The sequence below is a fragment of the Anser cygnoides genome, chromosome Z (genome assembly GCF_040182565.1).
Source record: "Anser cygnoides isolate HZ-2024a breed goose chromosome Z, Taihu_goose_T2T_genome, whole genome shotgun sequence".
In the NCBI taxonomy this organism is placed as follows: Eukaryota; Metazoa; Chordata; class Aves; order Anseriformes; family Anatidae; genus Anser; species Anser cygnoides.
The window spans coordinates 76,696,778-76,717,909 of NC_089912.1; the positions used below are offsets into that span (position 1 = coordinate 76,696,778).

At 40.2% G+C, this 21,132-nt stretch overlaps 1 protein-coding gene across 2 annotated transcripts in view; it reads right to left on the bottom strand.

Moving 5' to 3' along the window:
* The window catches only part of LOC106035572 (interleukin-6 receptor subunit beta-like), a 39,588-nt gene extending 23,769 nt beyond the window's left edge, over positions 1-15,819 (bottom strand). Inside the window, exons 1-5 of one of the 2 annotated variants that reach the window (XM_013180483.3) lie at positions 15,078-15,819; positions 12,614-12,661; positions 12,264-12,314; positions 5,009-5,120; positions 751-917 (exon numbers count right to left, since the gene is read on the bottom strand). In XM_013180483.3, coding sequence (XP_013035937.2) covers positions 751-917; positions 5,009-5,120; positions 12,264-12,314; positions 12,614-12,656 — 373 coding nt within the window. In that variant the 5' untranslated portion in view covers positions 12,657-12,661; positions 15,078-15,819. Of the gene's footprint in view, positions 1-750; positions 918-5,008; positions 5,121-12,263; positions 12,315-12,613; positions 13,742-15,077 lie in introns of those variants that run through there. The other variant, XM_048079536.2, reaches the window with a different exon arrangement.
* Positions 15,820-21,132: the final 5,313 nt, after the last annotated feature.

The following is a 21,132-nucleotide window of genomic DNA, read 5'->3' on the forward strand; positions in this document are numbered from 1 at the left end:
TGGCTTCCAGTTTCAGCAACTGTGTTTAGCTATGTAATTTTAAATGTAAATACATTTTGTTTCCCCTCCAATAAAAGCAAGGTGGCCAAAAGTCTCCCAAGGAGGTCATAGTGATAATTTGGTTGTACTGGTCAGTGGTGAGAAGCACTGTTTTACTTGGAAAGAAGGTGGGGCTTTGGGAAGATCTTGAAGTTATCTCAGTGATTTGGTACTCTAGAGAATCTGTGAACAAATATCTAAACTGCATAGTTCATAGGATTTCTTTTTTCATACATCCCCTGAAGTACTGTGTAATAGGCAAGTAGCCTGAGAAAACAGCTGAAACTTGAAAAAAATTCTTAAAACTTTAATGCTCTATAGCAAGAATTCCTTAAATGCCTGCTACTGAGTCAGCCTGCTCTTTTTATACCCCTAAAGAAGTTAGGAAAACCACCAGAGAGCAGAGGAAGCTGGTGGAGTATGGTACACAAAGATATTATCAGTATATATTTTTGGGGATATAAGTATTTTGTAATCTAGCAAATGTTTTAAAGTCCTGCTCCCATTAAAAAAAAAAAAAAAAAAAAAGACTTCTGCAATTGACTTCAATGAAGAATGAAGATTTCATCCAAAGAAGCTGAACTGCAAGACTTTGAATTAGTGAAAAGAACGTGTATATCAGGAGTTATGATTTTGAAAATAATTTTGAAGAAAATGCTACCACTGTTTCAGCTGGATGCTGAAGTAATACAAATCATGAAGATGTTGTACCTGCTTTGCTTGGTGTAACTGAGATGTTCTTTCCTTTCACACAGCTGTCATGGGCATAATTCACTTCTATCCAAATAGATGCAGAGCGTTGCATGTAGAGATTCCTTCGTTCTATTGTGATGGAAGGTGACGACGTATTTGCTTTGAAAAGTTTATTGATTCTTTCCCTTCACAAAAGAGGAATCAGAATGAAGACCAAACTTTTCTGAGCAACTTGAAACAGCAAACGTAATTCCCGTACCCCAGTAATTCTAGCTAAATTAAACTTGCAAATCTGTGTTGTGTGGTGGAAAACTGTTAAATTCTGTAAATTTATAATGCACAGAGTGATACAAGACAAAATCTGTATAGCCTTCTTGTACTTAAAATTGAATGTAAATAGCATTTAGAAGGTATAACTTTAGGTTAGAAATTACTTCATAAAATCTACTTGCCACCTACAATGGAGATACACAAATTCCTGGAATGAATCTAAATTACCACAAAGGTATGAAAAACGTAGTGTGTTATGGTGTTATGCCTGTCTTCTGACTAAAGTCTGATGCTTTACAGGAACAAGACATAGATAATTAAATGCCATCTCAGTCCTCAGACCTGTAGATTTCTCCTAAATATACCTAAGTATGAAAATGGCCCGGGAAGTCTGAGAAATTTCATTGTTTTCACCCACAGTTGCTGGTGCCTGATGCTTCAGTGTGTTTGTAGTTCCAACATTCATCCAGGAAGAGGATTTCTCTGCTTGAAGGTTAATAAAAGTTGGACCTCCTAGACAAACACCCTATTCCTCAGATTTTACATTAGTGTTCAATACTCCTGTAGGTACTGCAATATCTACATGGGAGGTGCCTAAGCAGGTACTCCTCTCATCCTCAGTTACTTGCCTTCAAGAATGCTCTTTCAAGAACAATACTAAAGCAAAAATTCAGTACCCCTTGTTCTTTGACTTTGTTTACAAATTCCTTATTTTACTGAATTCATTAGCAGCAGAAAATACCTCCAATTTTTTCAAATAAATCTTCAAGTCTTCCCCCTCCGCAGCCTTGTGTAATGGTTGAAGATTCAACAGAAAATGTAAGTTAACAGGGTAAGTCTACCATGGACAGAATATATTTGCAAGATACAAAGTGCCTCCAACTCATGGTGACTGTGCAGTAAAGCTTTTTTATATAAATGACTTCCGTAATTACTATGTGCTTCGGATTAGTTAATGGAAAGATATTTTATGCCACCTTGACTCTCACCCAAATCCAATAGCTGGCCAATTCTCTGTTATAAATTTAAACAAATTCAGTGGCCATAAGGTATGTGGACTGTCCAGAACTATTTGGAGCCCTTTAGGCACTTTACACTGTTTTGGCCAAAACCATTTAATGCAGATAGGAGTCCACAGTTCACAGAATCACAAAACAGCTGAGGTCGTATTGGACCTCTGGAAATCATCTTGTCCAATATTACTGCTCAAAGGAGGATCATCTGGGGCAGTTAACAGCAGGGGGAATAGCACGTGTTAGAGCCAGTCCTGTGTCAATATACATTGTCCTTGTAGTTCCATTAGAGAGGAAACCGCTTGCTATCTGGACTGGCTGAAGCCAGCTGAGATTTTGGCCTTTTCCAGTGATCTGTACTGAAAACTGAAGTTCTGACAATGTCCTACATGTAACCAATTGCCATAAAAACATTATCTTGGGTAGTGGAGGGTTTAGGACTAGAATGTGAGTGTAAAGAATATGTAAAGAACAGCAGGGATGGGGATAATGAATAAACACTTAAAGGGGAAAGATTTAACGTTATTCTGGTGTTTCTTCACCACTCAGTCGTGTTTTCTTCATGAAAAGGACTTAAATGGCAGGCTGTTCCTGTTCTGTCTAGGCTTTCCCTCACAACCCCCCTCTACAATTTACTCTCTGACACACACAGAACAGATTTTTCAAGGCTAAAGCTGTGCCAATTCAATGTTCTTAAATAGAAATGTGTAGGTATACTAATTACCTACCTACATATTTCAAGTGTTAAATGTGCTGATCACAATAGAATATTAAATAACTGGAAAAAAACCCACAACACACACATGCACAAAAAAACAAAACAACAACAAAACAACAACAACAAAAAAACTTGAAGGTTCCCCCATCTTCTGCTCCATCCGTGTTGTGAATCAGGCATTAATATTTCAAACTATGGTTTTGAGTGCTTGGTTTGAACATCTGTGTGGGATAGTTTTTCTTTGATCCTTTTTTTCCTGACAATTAAATCAAAAGCAAGGATAAGGAAAAAATTCAGAGTCAAACTAATGTTATTTGTAGATTGGGGTGATGTCCTCTTCTAGGCAAGCAAAAAATCCTTTCAAATGCATTTTGTTTTCCTTCTAGCCCAATGAATAGGGAAAAAAAGAAGATTTTCTTGAAGATTACTAGGCTGAAGCCTAGGAGACTGAGGTTCAGGTCCTGGCTCTGGCTTGGGAAAATCTCTGACTCTGTGAGGCAGTTGTTTCCCTCCTTGTCCACCTTCTCTTTCACTATTTTACTGCCAGTTCTCCATTCATAACATCAACTCTGCAGCCTAGGAAAAGCACAGTCTGAGTTTGGCTGGAGAGTTAAGAGCAATGACATTACAAATACTCTGGCTGATAGCATCTCTATAGAAGGAGAGCTGTTTCACAGGTGATTCTCCCCTTCCCAGGAATCAGTGCTCCTGGAAGACACAGGAGATGAGACAGCAAATTCAGTGAAGTTTGGTACTTATTGCAAATTGGCACCTGCTGCTACCTCCAGTGGGAAAGTATTGATGGAGCCAGGGAGAGTAATCACACCCTGAGGTGGCTGCCTTGCTAGTCTGCAGTGTGCAGATCACCCTGGGGAATTTGCCAGGGTAGTGACATTTTCTTAGCTTCAGGAGATGCTCCTAACCACAGCTCTTTTTTTTTTTTCTTTTTTTTAAATGCAAAGAGCAAAGAGCAGTGTGTTATGTGGTAACATAATCAGCTGTAAGTATCAGAATTTGCCAACAGCATACAGTATTGTAACCTGTGTACCCCATGACGTGGCCTCATGGCATAGATTGTGCCTTCTGATCTCAGTTCTCTCTTTCTAAACATGCCCTTAATCTCGTGGGAGATCCCAAATATGTATATATAAAATGAGGAAAATCCCTTTTGTAATGAAGGTACTGAGACGGCAACCTACATTGTTCTTTTTAAAAAAGCACTGTGCAGATATTGATTTAATCTGCCTATCTACATTTTACATGGGTTTTGTTTTAACTTCCTCAAAAATTGGAGCATGAAAACTGAAGATACCCATATTATGAGATTAAGACCTACAAATTAATTCCGGCTATTAAACTTGATAATTCAAAATTGCAGTAAAATACTTCAAAATATATGTTTCATACATGCCACATCCAATATCTCATTTGATATGTGGCTTAATATAATATATAATGTATAATGTGTGTATTAGTGTTGAATATTCAGTGCAAATCAATAGACAAAAATAGAAACAATTAATGTGATCTGTGGAAATAGTTTTTCAAACAGACATGTTGGAAGCATTAAAAGATGTCTAATGACCAGCAAACTATAGAAAGAAGAAATAATTGCTTCTCAGATAAACATGATATACTGGGTGGGAAGAGGGTTCTTGCAAGACCATTTGCATGTTCTCAGTGGACAGTGAAGAAAATTACTGGTATGAAGAGCTTGTTTCACTTCTCTGCAATAGGGCTACTGACTTACAAAGTTGCTCTGTTATCTTTTTTTTTTTTTTTTTTTTAAACAGGGAGGGAAGATAGGGGTCTAATCTTGATCAAAGTTTAATGAATCAGTGAAAAAGAGAGGTAAGCACAGTTGCTGCTGAGGTCTGATCTAGAGTAGCTTTGCCAGGCACCTTTCATGAAATTAGGAAGAGGTAAATCACTCTTCCTCAGATTGGACAGAGCAATTGTTGAATCTATGCACCTATTTCAGATTTTTCTGTATGTATTTTCCATTCAAGCAGAGGTTCTAGCTGTTTCTGCATTGACAATTAAGCTAATCTAAGCTTCTGCTTGGCACTGTGTGTGCTTGCCAATGTCAACCTCCTTACAGTTTGGAATGTGCAGCTCTTACCAAATCAATATGAGGTGTGAGGAAAGATTTTGATCAGTATTGTATAACAACCTATAATGGGATGAAATGCAACAGAACACATCTCAGGCAGGTAAGAATAATGCCAAACAGTGATGAGAGCTTTTCATTTTCTGAAGTAACTTTTAGACTTACCATTTTAAGAATAAATTGTAAATAACAGTATTTGGAGCACTGGGTGCTGGCAACCAGGTGCAAGTTAGATCCTCACTTATTTCTTTGTAGCACATCAATTCATTGTCCCAGTCTGCAAAATGAAAATATGCAGATTGGAAAACACCCATCACAAACAACTATTTACCATCAAAAAAGTACAAGATGGCTAGGAGAATCAAAAGAAAAAAAAAAAAAGATAAAACCAGTTACATTCTTTGTGCAATGAAATAAGTACTAGCTGTGTGATCCCTTATACCGTGTTTATTCTCAAGGCAAGCAGCTCACTAATGCTCAGAACAAGGGACAGAAACATTTAGAGAGATTAAACATTATGCGTTGCAATGTTTCCAAGGAAAAACTAGTTTTCCTACATGGCAGTAAAAACCAAGAATTGTTCCAATGTTTTGCATTCCCTTTACCAGCTATTACATGAGAAATAATGTAGTACTGAAATGCTTGCCATGGTTTTTCTTGTGGCTTTGGTGTTTTTACACCTTTGAACTGTGTTTCTCTCCTACAACACTGACATCTTGCTTGCAGTTTGCCTCTGCACTTATTTAAAGCTTAAACTGGTTAAACTGTTTGTTGTTGTTGTTGATTTGTTTTTGTTGTTGTTTAGTTTTGTCAATTCTGACTGGAATATCTTTATTCTATTGGAAGCACTCTCTGGCAGAACTAATTCCATGCGTACAAGGAAGCACTTCCAGATGCTGATAATCTGTTTTGCTAACTTTGAGGAAAGTTATTGCAAGATAATTTCCCTACAGCAGATGACAATACTGTTAGTACCTCTCTGCTAACAGACCTTAGATTTTTATCTCCCACCTCTGCTCTGCTCTGGTTTCACACCTTCCTGATCTGGCAGTTAGTGCCTTTTCTGCTCTCAGTGTCTCTGCAGATGCAGCGGGCTCAGAGCAGCAGCTGTGCGCCATTGCTCAAGTGTTTTCTGGAATTTGTGCAAGGCAGTGGCTTCTGGTGGGTCACTCCAGATCCATGGTGCAAAACACATCCCCCAGGGGAGTCACTATGGCTTGGAAATCTTGCAGAACACGGAGCATCAGCCTTGCATGGAGGGGAGGCACAGTTCCTCAGCAGAATTACAAACTGGAGCTGGCAACAGCTTTGCTTGGAGCAGATTATTGACAGCTAAACAGAATTTTGTAGACATTTTGGAAATCATAGGCCAGAACTGAGGATCTCGTAGACCTCACACATCCCTGTGAAACATCTTAGAAAGTCATGCAAGAATTAATTTCTTGCATAATTAATTTTAAGGAGGAGTCGGGAGGAGAGAGTGGCTTCCTTTTGGTGATTATCACTGAGGGCAAATGTGATATTTCCACAGTTTCCAAACTGAAAGAATTACTGGGGAGTTTCTTGCAAAGCATTATATCACCATAGCACAGGAATAATTATCAACAACAGAACTGATTGACTAGACTCCAGAATTACTCTAAAACTGTCAGTCATCTCTATCTGGGGATCCAGAGTTCAGAATAATTGCTGGAGAACAACAGAATAATGTATACTACCAGATTCAAAAAGATCACATTACAAAGCAGGAATACAAACTTATATACAAAACAACTTGTGTTTATTTTTTGGATTTTTTTTTCAAAATTTTTTTTTTTCACCCGAAGAGAAATTAACAACTGATGATGTTCTTAAAGGATCTCATCTTTTAGTTTCTTGTGGTAAAGCTAATTTCAGTATTTCAGAAATCTCTTGTCAGAAACTTTAATCATAAAATCTGACTGTTCTCCTTTTGCTTTGTGTCTTACCGTCTGAACTATTAGTTCAGAAGAATCAGCCATTGTGTCTCGAACCCCCACCCACACTTTTTAAAAAAGATACAGAAATAAAATGTGTTGGTTTTTCTTCTCTTCAGAAAAGTAGATAAGGATCTCAAAATGTACAGGATATTTAACGTGATAATGATTTTTTTTCCTAATAAGTAGAGCCACGTGTTCCTTACATCTAAGAGGTTTAATAAGATGCCAGTAGACCTATTAGTCTTCAACAATAAAGGTTTGCTCCTTGATAAGTAAATATGTGTCTCTGGACTTGGTAACACGGGATGGTTGTGGTTCAGAGATTCACCCAGGTTCATAGAATCATGAAATTGGTTGGGTTGGAACCCAGACCCAGACCCAGGGTCACAAGCCCCTGCCATGGGCAGGGACACCACCCATCAGACCAAGTTGCCCAAAGCCCCATCCAGCCTGGCCTTGAGCACCTCCAGGGATGGGGCACCCACAGCTTCTCTGGGCAGCCTGTGCCACTGCCTCACCAACCTCTGAGTGAAGAATTTCATCCTAACATCTAATCTATCTCTCCACTCTTGTAGTTTAAAACTGTTCCCCTTTATCCTGTCATTATCTGCCCAAGCAAAAAGTTGCTCCCAACCTTTTTTATAAGCCCCCTTTAAGTATTTTAAAGCTGCTATAAGGTCACCCCAGAGCCTTCTTCAGGCTGAACAGTCCCAACTCTCTCAGCCTTTCTCATAGGAGAGAGATCATCCTTGTGGCCCTCCTCTGGACCCACTCTAACAGATCCACATCCTTCTTGTGCTGGGGGCCCCAGACCTGGATACAGCACTCCAAGTGGGGCCTCACAAGAGCAGAAGGGCAGAATCACCTCCCTCAGCCTGCTGGCCACTCATCTGTTGATGCAGCCCAAGATCACAGAATCACAGAATGACCAAGGTTGGAAGGGACCTCTAAAGATCATCTAATCCAATGCCCCTGCCAAGCAGGATCACCTAGAGCACATTGTGTAGGATGGCATCCAGGCTGGTTTTGAGTATCTCCAGAGAAGAAGACTCCACAGCCTCTCTGGGCAACCTGTGCCAGTGCTCTGTCACCCTCACAGCACAGAAGTGCCCTGTCATATTCATCCGGAACCTCCTGTGCTTCAGTTTGTGCCCGTTGCCTCTCGTCCTGTCGCTGGGCACAACTGAAAAGAGACTGGCTCCATCCTCTCAACACCCTCCCCTCAGATATTTATACACATTGTTGAGGTCTCCCCTCAGTCTTCTCTTTTCCAGACTAAACAGGCCCAGCTCTCTCAGCCTGTCCTTGTACGACAGGTGCTCCAGTCCTCTCATCATCTTTGTAGCCCTCCTCTGGACTCACTCCAGTAGCTCCATGTCCCTCTTGTGCTGGGAAGCCCAGAACTGGACACAGCACTCCAGGTGGGGCCTCACCAGGACTGAGTAGAGGGGGAGGATCACCTCCCTTGACCTGCTGGCACCACTCTTCCAAATGCAGCCCAGGATCCCTTTGGCCTTCTTGGCCTCAAGGGCACATCGCTGGCTCATGGTCAGCCTGCTGCCCACCAGGACTCCCAGGTCTCTCTCTGCAGAGCTGCTCTCCAGCAGGTCAGCCCCAGCCTGTACTGGTGCTTGGGGTTATTCCTCCCTAGGTGCAGGACCCTGCACTTGCCCTCGTTGAACTTTATGAGGTTCCTCTCCGTCCTACCCTCCAGCCTGTCGAGGTCCCTCTGAATGGCAGCACAGCCCTCTGGGGTATCAGCCACTCCTCCCAGCTTAGTGTCATCAACAAACTTGCTGAGGGTGCACTCCATTCCACCATCCAGGTTGTTGATGAATAAGCTGAACAACACTGGACCCAGTACTGACCCCAGAGGAACACCGCTAGCTATGGGCCTCCAAATAGACTCTGCACCACTAAGCACAACTCTCTGAAAATGCAGGACATAGTTGGCCTTCTGGGCTGCAGGTGTGCCCTACTGGCTCATGTCGAGCTTTTTGTCCACCAGAACCCCCAGGTCGTTCTCTGCAGGGCTGCTCTTAATGAGTTGTTCTCCCAGTCTGTGCTCATGTCTGGGATTGCCCCAAACCAGGTGCAGCATCTTGCATTTGCACTTGTTGAACCTCATGTGGTTTACATGGGCACATTTCTCCAGCCTGTCCAGGTCCCTTTGGATGGCATCCCTTCCTTCTGATGTATCAGCTGCAGCACTCAGTTTGGTGTCATCTGCAAACTTGCTGAGGGTGCACTCAATCCCACTGTCCATGTTGTTGATAAAGACATTAAACAGCACCAGCCTCAGGACAGACTCCTGAGGGACACCACTCATCAGCATGTTCCACCTGGACATAGAGCCGTTGACCACCACACTCTGGGTGTGACTTTCAAGCCAATTCCTTTCCACTGAATGGTCTACCCTTCAAATCCACCTCTCTCCAATATGGAGATCAGGTTGTCATGTAGGACCAGGTCAAAGGGCTTGCAGAAGTCCAGGTAGATGACATCTATTGGTCTTCCCTTGTCAACTGATGCAGTCACTCTATCACAGAAGGCCACAAGATTGGTCAGGCACAATTTACCTTTGGTGAGGCCATGCTGGCTCTCTCAGATCACCTTATTGTCCTGCATGTGCCTTGACATTGCTTCCAGGAGGATCTGTTCCACGATTTTCCCAGGCACAGAGTAGAGACTCTGTAGTTCCCCATGTCTTCCTTTCCATCCTTTTTAAAAATGGGATCCCAGTTTTCTGCCCTCCCTGCTTGCTTTCTTAGACAGCGGGATGGAGAGAACTTGTGCTCTAAGAAAAACATCCTTAAAGAGTTGCCAGTTCTGTTCAGCTCCTTAGTCCCTACAGATGGTGTTCCAGGGGATCTCAGCCTTTAAACAGCTGGAAGTTCACTTGTTGGAAATTCAGGGTCCTAACTTTGCTGTTTGCTAGGCCCATATTTCTTGAGATCACAAACCCAACCAAGTCATGGTCACTACATCCCAGACTGCCTCCAATCTTAACCTCTTTAAATAGTTTGCCTGCATTGGTGAGCAGCAGGTTCAGTAACGCTTCACAGGTTGGTTTGTCTAATACCTGGATGAAGAATTTATTTTCAGTGCACTCTGTGAGGGTCCAGGATTACTCACAGCCTGCTGTGCTGCTTCCCCAGCAGACATCCAGGTGGTTGAAGTCCCCCATCAGGGTAAGAGTGTGCAAATGTGATGCTTGTAGTAGCTGAAGCTACTAGAACCTCATCCACAGGTTCTTCTTAATCAGGCAGCCTGTAGTAGACACCATCCACAAGCTGTCCTTTTTTTTTTGGTGTGGTCCTTAACTTTTACCCACAAACTCTCAACCTATCCATGGCTGTTTCTCAGAGGCATCTCTTCACAATCAATCCCTTCCCTAACATAGAGGGCAACACCCCTACCACTCCTTCCTTGTCCATCTCTTCTGAAGAGCTTGTAGCTCTTCAGAACAGAGCCCCCTCTGTTCCAGTGTTCCAGTTATGTGATCCATCCCACCACAGTGATCACACAGTGATAACACCACAATTTCCAACTCCTCCTGCTTGTTTCCTCAGAACACCCTTGCCAAATTATGCTGTAAAAGAGCAGTCCTCTTTTCCTCACTCAGAGTGATTTCTTCCTATAACCTGAATTACAGAGTGTCCTTGGTATGCCTATCATCACTTGGATGGAAGCTGTATATTTAAATTAACAGTTGGTTTGGACCAGAAAGTATGTTAGTATGGCTCAGACTTAAGACCTCCATCCCATGACACCTCCTTTCTCCTACCAAAAGAAATATGCATTTCTAATTAAAGTCTGCTGCATCAGTCTAGGTGTGTGCAGCTTCCTTTTGGGAAGGTGGAGATCACGTCTTTCTTGTTTCTACAGCAAATGTGAATAATTATTTAGTTCTTTGCTTTCCTAGTCCAATCACCAAACCAAACCTTGGCCACCTGCACTCTTGATGTGGTACTCTAAGAACTGGAGAAAGTAGCAACTGCTCTCACATTATTCTCCTCATTTACTCTGAAATGAGCCTTTCGTTGACTTGGTAATTCTTCTTTTCTTTTAAATTAACAACTGGAAAGAAAACCTTTTTGGAACTGCTATAACACTTCACATCAGTATGTTTGTAACATACAGCTCCTGAAACTGTGAAATAACAGTTCTGGAGAGATGAAATCAAATGGAAACATTTCCCCCTTCTAATGAATTCCTTTTAACTTCTTCCCCAAACCATTTCTGTTAACTGAGACCCATGTGGTGACCACAGTGCTGCAGACCTGTTTCTCCTTACAGAAGCACAGGGGCTTGTATTGTTCTTCATGCTCTTGGTCTTACAAAAAAAAAATAAAATAAAATAAATGTCTTTCTCTATAAAATGGCTTTCTCTATGAGACAGTTTAAAAACAGCCAAGGCAAAAATAGTAGCTTCTATGTGTGGAAACAGTGTATTAACATACCCCACCCTCACTGCCCTGGCCGATATACTAAAAAAGTCCTACAAAGTCCCATAAAGTCCTGTAAAGTCCTATACTACACTCTTCAGCTGAACATATTATGTTACCCACGGTTTTTTCACTTGTCCTATATTTGTGGGTACACATGTGCATACTGTTTTTATCCCATTCCATTTTGGTTTTACTGTACGGCTTCCTTTTAAATAATGTATGTATTATTAGTTCTTCTTCACCTTAGAATATTAGCGCTGTGCCAAGACTGCACTCTGAGATGTGCAAACAAACAAAAAACTTCCCCTGTACCAAAAAATCACAATCCAGTTTCCTCTTTAAAACAAACAAACAAACAAACAAGGCTCAATTTTTGCACTCCTGTACGTATTGTTTTTCTTCTAATTTTTTTCTGGTATTCTCAGTAATGCTTTAGTCCAATGGAGTAATAGCAAGAACTAGATAATTATGCATAGCTAATTTCAGAAAAATGCAGTCATATTGATGTTGTTTCATCCAGTGCCACTGTGTAGTAAAAAACTGTTTTCCCTGCTGTGGCTCCTAGCAAGAAAAAATCCTAGCACATAGGATTTTTTTCTGCCTACAATAAATCCAGCATGACCACCAGCTGCTGTGAAATTGACATCCATTGGTAAGTGTTTGACTGCTCTTTTTTACCATTAACTGTAATGTATTAGTTAAATCTAAACCATAAATATTTGTCAATATAAACATCATATATTCTATTGTCATTTGACTAGGCCACTAGGAGGCCCGTAGAAACAAGAAATAGTGACAGACCCTGTGCCTGCAGCCCTGTAATGAGTATCTGGGCCTTGGGAAAGGGTCAGAAATTCACAGCTTCTACGTGCTGGATTTCAGCCAAACAACCCTATGCCAATATTTCAAACCCAAATCACTTCAGCTGGTAGATTTCCTTCAGCAATTATAGGAAATCTGAATGTTTATCTTTACAATTAAGTAGATATTATGTGAAATATATTTACCCACCTGGAAGCTGCTTGCACAATTGAAAATCCAAGTTTAAGCAGTTACAGGAATCTAGGGTATAAAAAAGAATGCATTTAACTGAAATAAAATAAAATAAAATATAAAATAAAATAAAATAAAATAAAATATAAAATAAAATAAAATAAAATAAAATAAAATAAAATAAAATAAAATAAAATAAAATAAAATAAAATAAAATAAAATAAATAAACTGTTGCTGAGTGCAGTTTCTCCTACCCAGAGAACTTAATTCAGTCATGACTTTGGTCATACATCCTTGCCTTTGAGTAGTGTTAAGAATTTTTAGTATTTATAAACAGCAGTAAGTCATGCATCAAATGAAAACTCACCTGTTGCAAATAAAAAGATAGCTGCGAGCAGAGAGTTCTTCATCTTCTCTGAAAAGAAGCATAATGATTATCATCAATGTTACACTGTCTTTAGTCTATTTTTCATACTTCCTCTTCAACTTTCCTATCCATTCCACTCCCTATACTTTTGCTGGCTGAATACAACTAACCCACTTGTTAATGACAACGTGATGGACATTTGGGCTCCAAGTTAATAAATATATTTAGGAAATTCTAATTTCACCTGTATGAAAAACAGAAGCTTTCCTCCTTGGTGTGTACAAGAAGTCAAAATGAGATTGTTAAAGGTGTCTAAGATATCAGCAGTGTAAACCCAGTTAAGCTTAGGTTAAGCTTAATCTTCTTTGAAAATCTATGCTAAATGTCAATGTGCAAAAAAGCAAGGCAAAGTATTTGACTTACTCTAAAATGAATGATTAGACACTGTAGAAATAATTGCAGCAGCAGACCCTGCCTGTCTTCTCTTTCTGCCTTCTTTTTCCATTTAAAATAAATTCACCACTGTAGAGGTGCTGTATCTGCATTTTTGGTAGCAAAATGGGGAGCCCTAATGTAGACAAAAGTCACCATAGCTGTAAATCAGGTCCACATCCATAAAGTCTGATCAGAGAACATACAAAATAACTCTGAGCACTCCAGAACCACCATAGCTCTTGCGGCTACACCAGTAAAGGGAAATTTTCAGAAAATTTCATTACTGTAGGAAATTTCCCTTCTGTACTCAAATAGCTGCAAGCAGAGTCTGGATTCAAACCCACCTGGTGATAGGCAAATTATTAACTTATCTTGGCAACTATGGCACATTTCAGGTTGAGTATTGAATAGCAACAAAAAATTCTATTTTAAATGAATCATCTTAAAGAGAGAGTTATGGGCATGAGTCTAGTCTACAGTGGGAGCATGTGACTAATGCACCAGCTATATCTTATCAGATTTTTGAAGGGCACATTCATAAAATAGAAATGGAATTCTACTGGGTGTTACAGGGGGTTTCCTGGTAATTAGGTTGCTTGGGCTTGGGAGTAAGCTTCAAAATGCTGAGGGGCGGTAGATACAGTTTGTGCATGGAGGGTCGAAGTCCCTCTTATCTGATTGATCCAAATATCAGCCTTGACAACACTTCCCACAAAGAACAGAGTGAGGATAGTAGTAATTTATGAGCAGGAAGGAAAAAGTGACAGACACAAAGCAAGTCATACGTGAGGGAGGTTTTGATAGCGCTTTGCAGAGTTACAGACTCAGAGCAAACTGGAGGTCAAGAGACAGAGAACGCTACTTGAACTATGTACCTTGATTCGAAGTGATCAGGATAATCACACTTGAAGTAACCTATCCCAGATGAAAACCATGTAAGTCAGTGCAACAGCAGGAAATTGAATTCAGCATGCATAGAATTAGGGAAGAACGCACTGTAGGGAAAGAAATGCAATAAAGCAAGTCCATACGAGTGTTGCTGGATCTCTAGGTCTCAGTATGGATGTTACTTCCATTTAAAGAAAAAAAAATCAACTGTAAGAAGTACAGAAAATGCATTGTCAATCAAAATAGATGAAAGAATCTCAAAAACTGAAATTTGTCATAGGAATAAGAACCTATTTTTGATTATAGATCAGGTACCCAGTTGCCATAGTAACCTTTGTAATATAAAACAAAAGCTGAACTACTACTTTTAAGGTAAACTTTGCATAGGAACACTTTTTCATGTGTTTAATATTTCAGCTCTTTTACTGCCATGGACTTGTCTGAGAATTGTAAATGCCTTAAATTTTCCTGTTATTCAGACCAGGATAAATTATGCTGTCTCCTGTGATATGTTCAAAAGTGCAGTAATGACTAGAAGAGACCACCAACTTTGTTCCGTTTGTGGCTTAAATGGTTTCTCAGACCTAGACTTATACCTTACTGTAGATGTGGTACTGGATTTCTCTCAATGTTTTTCCTGACTTGTCATTTGCTTATTTAAGTTCTGCTGTAAAAGACAACGCAGGCTCCCGGTCTCCCCTGAATGCAATCTTAACCTCTTCCATTTAGCCTGGATTACATCATGTGAATTAATAGAAAACCCCACAGAATCCTTCCCTGCACTCTGTCCAACTTCAGCTGTTAACTGTTACACTTCAAAGGAAAAAGAATTTCCCAAGACACAGAACCACAGTCAGGAACACCCTGCTGACCCCTCATCCTGCTTTATACCTGTGAAACTCTCTTGTACCCTTGCACATCAAAGGGAGAACGGGGCAGGCTCTGAGCCTGTGAGTACATTTTTGCAACCAGTGCCCATGGATCCTAATGAAATAGAAGGGGTCTGAAATCTTGTTTGTTCATATGGGACGGGCAACCCCATTCAAGCACACTCAGAATCCAGCAGGCAGCTGAAGCAGAATGTAGGCTGCAGAAATATTGCACCAGCAAAGGAATATTTCATTTGTATTCAAAGTCTTACCTTCTCTGAACTGCAAGCAGTCGTTGAGGTCTTCATTTTCATCTGGTTGAGTATGTGTATTTTTGGTGTAAATTAGCTTGCCATTTCTCCAATAAAAAGGTCAGTTTCAGTTGACTGCAGTTGCTCTGTTTCATGCATACTGCAAAAAATTCAATATTGTTACAAATACAAGTTCATTTTTGGCCTATTATTACTACATGCTGAAGTCCCGTATCTTTCCTCTGGATCTAAAATAGAGCTACACTATTTTTCACAAGTAACTTCTTGAATAACTCTGCTTCCGATAAGCAAACCTGCAAGTCTGCAAAAGATTTGACTGTTGCAGTGCTTTTTGCCAGAGAAATACACCAGTATCTGAATTCAAAAAGCAGTTTTGATATGGTCTTTGAAAAAAAATCCCACCCAGTCTTCAGCCACACCCCCTGGGGGAAATTCGCTGTGATAGGAAAGGTCTCCGCCACACACTCTTTCATCCTGTCTGAGTTCAAGTTGCATTGTGAAACAGCTAATTTTTCAAACAGTTCTGCCTTCTCTTAATGAAAATGACAATATTCACCCCAACACATTGGCTGATAGACCTTCAAAAGAGGTCTTCCCTGGAGGTATAAAAAATGTAAGTACAGATGAAGCACAGATATTGCTAAATAAACTAGGCAGTCAATACAGAGTGTAGAAGAACCAGCAATTTGTATATTTGCGTGAAGATTATTTGGAAGAGAAGATGAAGGAGGAAACAAAGTTGATTTTGTTAAAAAAAGTGTGGATCAAATTCTGCTTGTGCCAGAGCAGGTCCAGGGTCTCACCACTCTTAGTGCTGTGATGGTAGATCTCCCTAAGTCTGAATGCAGAGTTCTTCCTAGTATGTTAGATAGAATATTTATAAGAATTGAGGCAGTATGACCTGATGAGACAGGCAACTTCTTTTTGCTACAACATCACAGTTACTGCTAGTGGCTTGTTTCTATGATAACTGGAGGACGTCCTCCCTGGCATATTTCAGACCTGTGCTATGAAAACTGCATTCACAGACACAAGTCGTCTGAGCTGTGTATGGCCAAGGTATGGCCAAAGGGATGTCCCTCTCCTCGCCTCGCCTCGCCTCTCCTCTCATCGCCTCTCCTCTCCTCGCCTCCCCTCGCCTCGCCTTTCCACTGCCTTTCCACTGTCTTTACCTCAACCCACAAGTTTTCTAAATTTTCCCCTCCTGATTCTCTTCCTCCCCACCATGCTTTGGTTGTCAGGAGAGAGGAGTGAGCAAGTGGCTGTGTGGCACTCTGCTGCTTACGAGGGTTAAACCACAACACGAGTTGTACAACTATGTTGTAGCCTCTGACTGTTCTGCCAATATAGTATAAAAGTCTTCTGAGATTTGCATTCATTATGTTTTCTTGTGTAGCCAGAGGAATTAAGGATCATTCTTAGCTTTCTCCATCACATATAAGACTTTACTGAAGGAAACTTAGTACCTTTTCTACACAATGAAAATGGCAAGCCTTCTTCCTTGCCATCCTGCTTGGCTTATCCAGTAGGCCTGCATCTGCTAGAGGGAGTTATTTTGGGATATGTGGTGTGGAAACAAAAAGAATTTGACAAAAGTTTGTCTACAGTCTCCCAATGCGCACTTGTGGGAGTAAGATTCAGCAAAGGTTTTTGAAAAAGAATTTTATTTTTAACTGTCTTTCTTTTTTCATCCCTGGGACAAGTGGGAGGAGATATAACAATCTGATTCATGCTTTTTCTCTCCCTCCCCCCCCCCCCCCTTGCTCCTGGGCAGAGAAACATTTTATCTGTGAAAACCAACTACTGTAGAAAGCATAAGTTTGGGGAAATCCTAAGAAAGGACTAGGAAGTAACTCAGTACAGGGCAGTAGCTGAACTTTTTACATATTATTCTGCGCTCCTTGTATATCGTCCTGCCTTTCCCACTTCAGTAACAGTGCATGTGTTTGTGCTAGTTTGTGCTAGTGTAACATTTTCACAATCCTTTTCAAGGATTTTTTCACAATCCTTTTCAACGATCCTTTCCAAGGATTGTGAAACAAACATTTTCACAAACTTTTCTCTGTAGTAATATTTCTTTCAGAATACTGTCCAGCATTAGAATGGTCTCTGAGCTGAAAAGTCATTACCTTTTCTTAGTCCAAATCTTTTCAAGTGTCTTTCCTGTTTTGGAACAAAGTGATTTAAACATAGTAATTATAATTAATGGAGTCATCAAGAACTGTTTACATACTCACTTGTGACTTTATTGTTTTTGACCATTTTCTTTTTCCTTCCCATTATTATTCAGTAGATAACCTGGGGGAAATATTTTTGAGAGATCATTTAATTAGCTTTATTTTATGTTACTTTGATTATCTTAAAATAATTCACAGGTTGGTCTTTGCCACTTTTGTATAGAACAGAAAGCCAGGGAGGGGCTAGATTTGTCCAACTGGAGTGACAATGTCATGATTTTAATTATCCTGCATATCTTCCAAAGCTCATCGACTGGAACAACTGCTCAGAATTACAATTGGTTGAACTTTGACTGCACAAGGGCTTTGCATATGAGACTAACTACCATGCTTTATGACATCCTGGCATGGCCTATATTGAATCTCCCCATCTAGATTATTCTGCTTTATGTCATTGCTAATTTAGAAAAACCCTTTAAGCAAGGATGGTGTCTGGTGAGTCATGTCCCATTCTAGTATCTTAAACCATAAACCTGCAGCACCTGTTTATAGCAAGAGTGACCAAATCGTGCCCCTACCCGAAATATCCAGCCACCCTAGTGGTTAGGGTACTGTTCTGACAACTGAGAAATCCAAACTCGTTGCATGGCTGGATAAGGATATAGATCTGAACCAAACATTTTTGCAGCTTTTGTTTTGATTTGACCTCCAATGGATTACTCACACAGCCCTGATAATGGCTTCTTCAGGATTAAAGTCTGTCTATCCATAAACTCTGTGAACTTCTATTTCTCACACAGCTGTAAACAGTATTTATTGGCTTTCTTAGACACAGCATGAATGTTCACGATCCATCTTAGCTCCCAGTTTAGTTTGGCTGCCTTTAACACAGGAGTACCAGGGGTGTTGTGGCTGCCTGAATTTAGTGCCCTGCTATCACAGGTAACCAGTTCTTGCAGTCTGTGTCATGAACTGAAATAGCTCCATCTTAAAAATAGTGGGGTTTTTTGGTCCTCACCGTTCATACTGGAGGCTGTTCCTGAATTTAGAAATCCTTGGTGAGGCTTCCTTCTAGCTTCCAGCATCATATTTCTTCCTGGCTGGGTTATATTTGTAAGTTTTTCTGCCAACTTCACTCTAAATATTTTCTTTCCTCCCTCACACTGATTTTTTCCTGGGTTATGTGTTTTCCTAGGTTATACAACTCATACTTTCCTAGTCTATTATTACATGATATATATTTTATTTTACTGATTATCTCATTATCCTGTCTCAGTGCAGTCTGATTCTCTGAGATTTGTCTGCTAATTAAATAGTACTAAAGAATAAGGCTTGCTTAGGCTGTTTTTTTCTCTATTTATCTCCCTTTGGCTTGGGGAGTTGTCATGGTGAGGTCTCTTCCTGCTGACCGCAGAGGATCATGCTTTCATTTCTGCGTTGGTTAAGTGTGGTTCAGCGGTCAGTCGTGGCATGTGGCAGTCTGGGTTCGAAGGGGCATTTCTCTCAGTTCGATGACATCCCAGCACAGTGAGGAAGCTGATTTGGATGCTGGAGGGTGCACGATGCACTTCCGTGGCACAGTCACAGAAGGCACCTTAACGAATGGGTGCAGGCATGGCCCTGCTATGTAACCAATGCATATAAAGTCCATTTTGGTTAAAAATAAATAAATAAATAAATAAAAAATAAAAAAACTGGTGATATCTTTGATAAAAAAAAAAAAGAAACATTTCAAGCAAAGTTACCAAAGTACTTCTTTTTCTTTACAATAAAGCAATGCCAAACTGCTCCATGCAGACATCTCATTTTGAAGAACACAGAACCTCCTTAGCTCTCTCCAGTTAAAAAAATTTACACTGAAAATTTTCAAATTATTTTCTTCTGCTTTCTGAAGAAAAACAAAAACAAACAGCAACAACAACAACAACAACAAAAACAACATGGATTTAGATCTGTCAAATGTTGGTGGGTTAACTTATTAAGTTCTGAGCAAGAGCCTTAAAACAATGTAATAGGGGACATGAGGTGAAAGTGTCTGCATGAAGCAGTGAAACTCTGTGTAATTGTCATAATTGCAAGCTCTTTTTTCCATAAACAGAGGGGAAGGCTGTGGAGAGAGCATGACAGGAAAAAAGGAATCATATTAAGAGTGAAATGACATGCCAAAGAGTAAACCTGAACTGTAGAGGATATAAGCAACCTTGAAATTGGGGAAGTTTGGATCTAATCTTTGTGGCTTTTTCTCATTTACATAACGAATGGTTTAGTGCTCAGTTTCCTCCTCAAACGCAGATTCTCGGCAACAAAATAGTATCTCTAGTCAATATGTAGACTCCAGCGCCCGGCTAGATGCAAGAAATATGTGAAAGACAGGCCTTCAAGGTTACAGAAAGGGTCACTGCAAGATAAGGTGGAACTGCAGTCAAGAGAAAATGTGTCATCATACTTTGTTGGCCACAGAACAGGACTACTGGCAAGGCAAGAGCTAAGAGGAGAGCTGGACTGCTTGTCCAGCTTAATAGGTCTTTCAGTCCTTTCTGAAAGCTCAGAGGAAGATGGATATAAAACATGGGGTTTAAGCACAGAAAATAATTTATTTTTATTTATTTCCTGTAAAATAATGCAGGAAATAAAGGATCCAGTTCACAATGATGTATGGCCATATATACAGACAAAGCAAGTGCTACCACTCTGGGACAACATACTTTGCAGTGGTTCAGGGCAAGAGACAATCACACTGAAGATGTATTTGTTTGAGAGGTTTCCTTTTGGCTATGTGGTTATAAGAGGATGTGAATGTAATCTGATATCTATACATACCACCCAGTTTTCACAAAAGCAGGAGCTGGACAAACAGGGGTGCTTGCCTGACAGCTATGTAAAGTGGTCTCTGACCAACAGTTAATGCTGCGTCCTGTGAACAGCCTTGCCGTGTCCTGCATCACCCAGTGCGGGAGCTTTTCCTGCCATGGGAGTGAGACAGATCAACTCTGAATGGAGGAAAGCTGGAGATGGATTTTCAAAGCTATGCTTCTTTGCTATTAAAAGACAAAAGCTATGGCCTGGCTTGTATAACTGAACTTTCTGTGAACATCACTTCAGCTTTAAAAGAGGGTGGAGAACTAAGTCCATGCTCAGCCATAAATTCAGCTTTCTAGAAGTGAAACCAAGTGAAGAAGTTCTCCCTTACAGGAAGAAACAGCACTGCAACAAACTGAGAACAATTTTTTTTCCTTTTTTATCCCTTCTGCCTCAGGTTCTTAAATGAAGTAAGGGAACTTCTGAGTCATCAGCTTCACTTCTATTGAAGGTGTTCACTTTCAGCCTGTTTGTAAATTGGTCAGGCTTCAAATTAAAATTGGTTGTTTCTTATTCCCATTACTCCTTACAGAAAGCTGTTCCAGAACTGTGTGTCTCTGAGAGATCATTGGGAAAAAAAAAATCTGAGTTTCTAGTTTGTTTTCCATTTTGGAATAATTTGGAGGCAGAATTATAAAGGAATATTGCAAATCACTTTTCTTTCTTCCTTTCCAGTATTGATTAGAGGGGAGTGCACTCTTAGGAGACACTGCAATGTTTATGTCTTTTGAGTGATTTTGGCAGTAGCTCTTCACACCATGTTTAACAATAGTTTAGGGGGGTTGCAATACACAACAGACCCTTTATAAAATAAAAGGGACATGAAGCATCCTTTAATGTAAACATTCTATTGCTCAGTGAAAAGGGTCTGGATTTCTTTAATTTTGTTATACAATACCAGAACTGGCATCACAAAAGCACAGCACAAGATGCATTCACAATTCAATAATTTTACTAGATGGAATAGTCTTTAACAGTATCTCTTAATCAGTAACATGGGTAGGTAGTGAAAGGAAGAA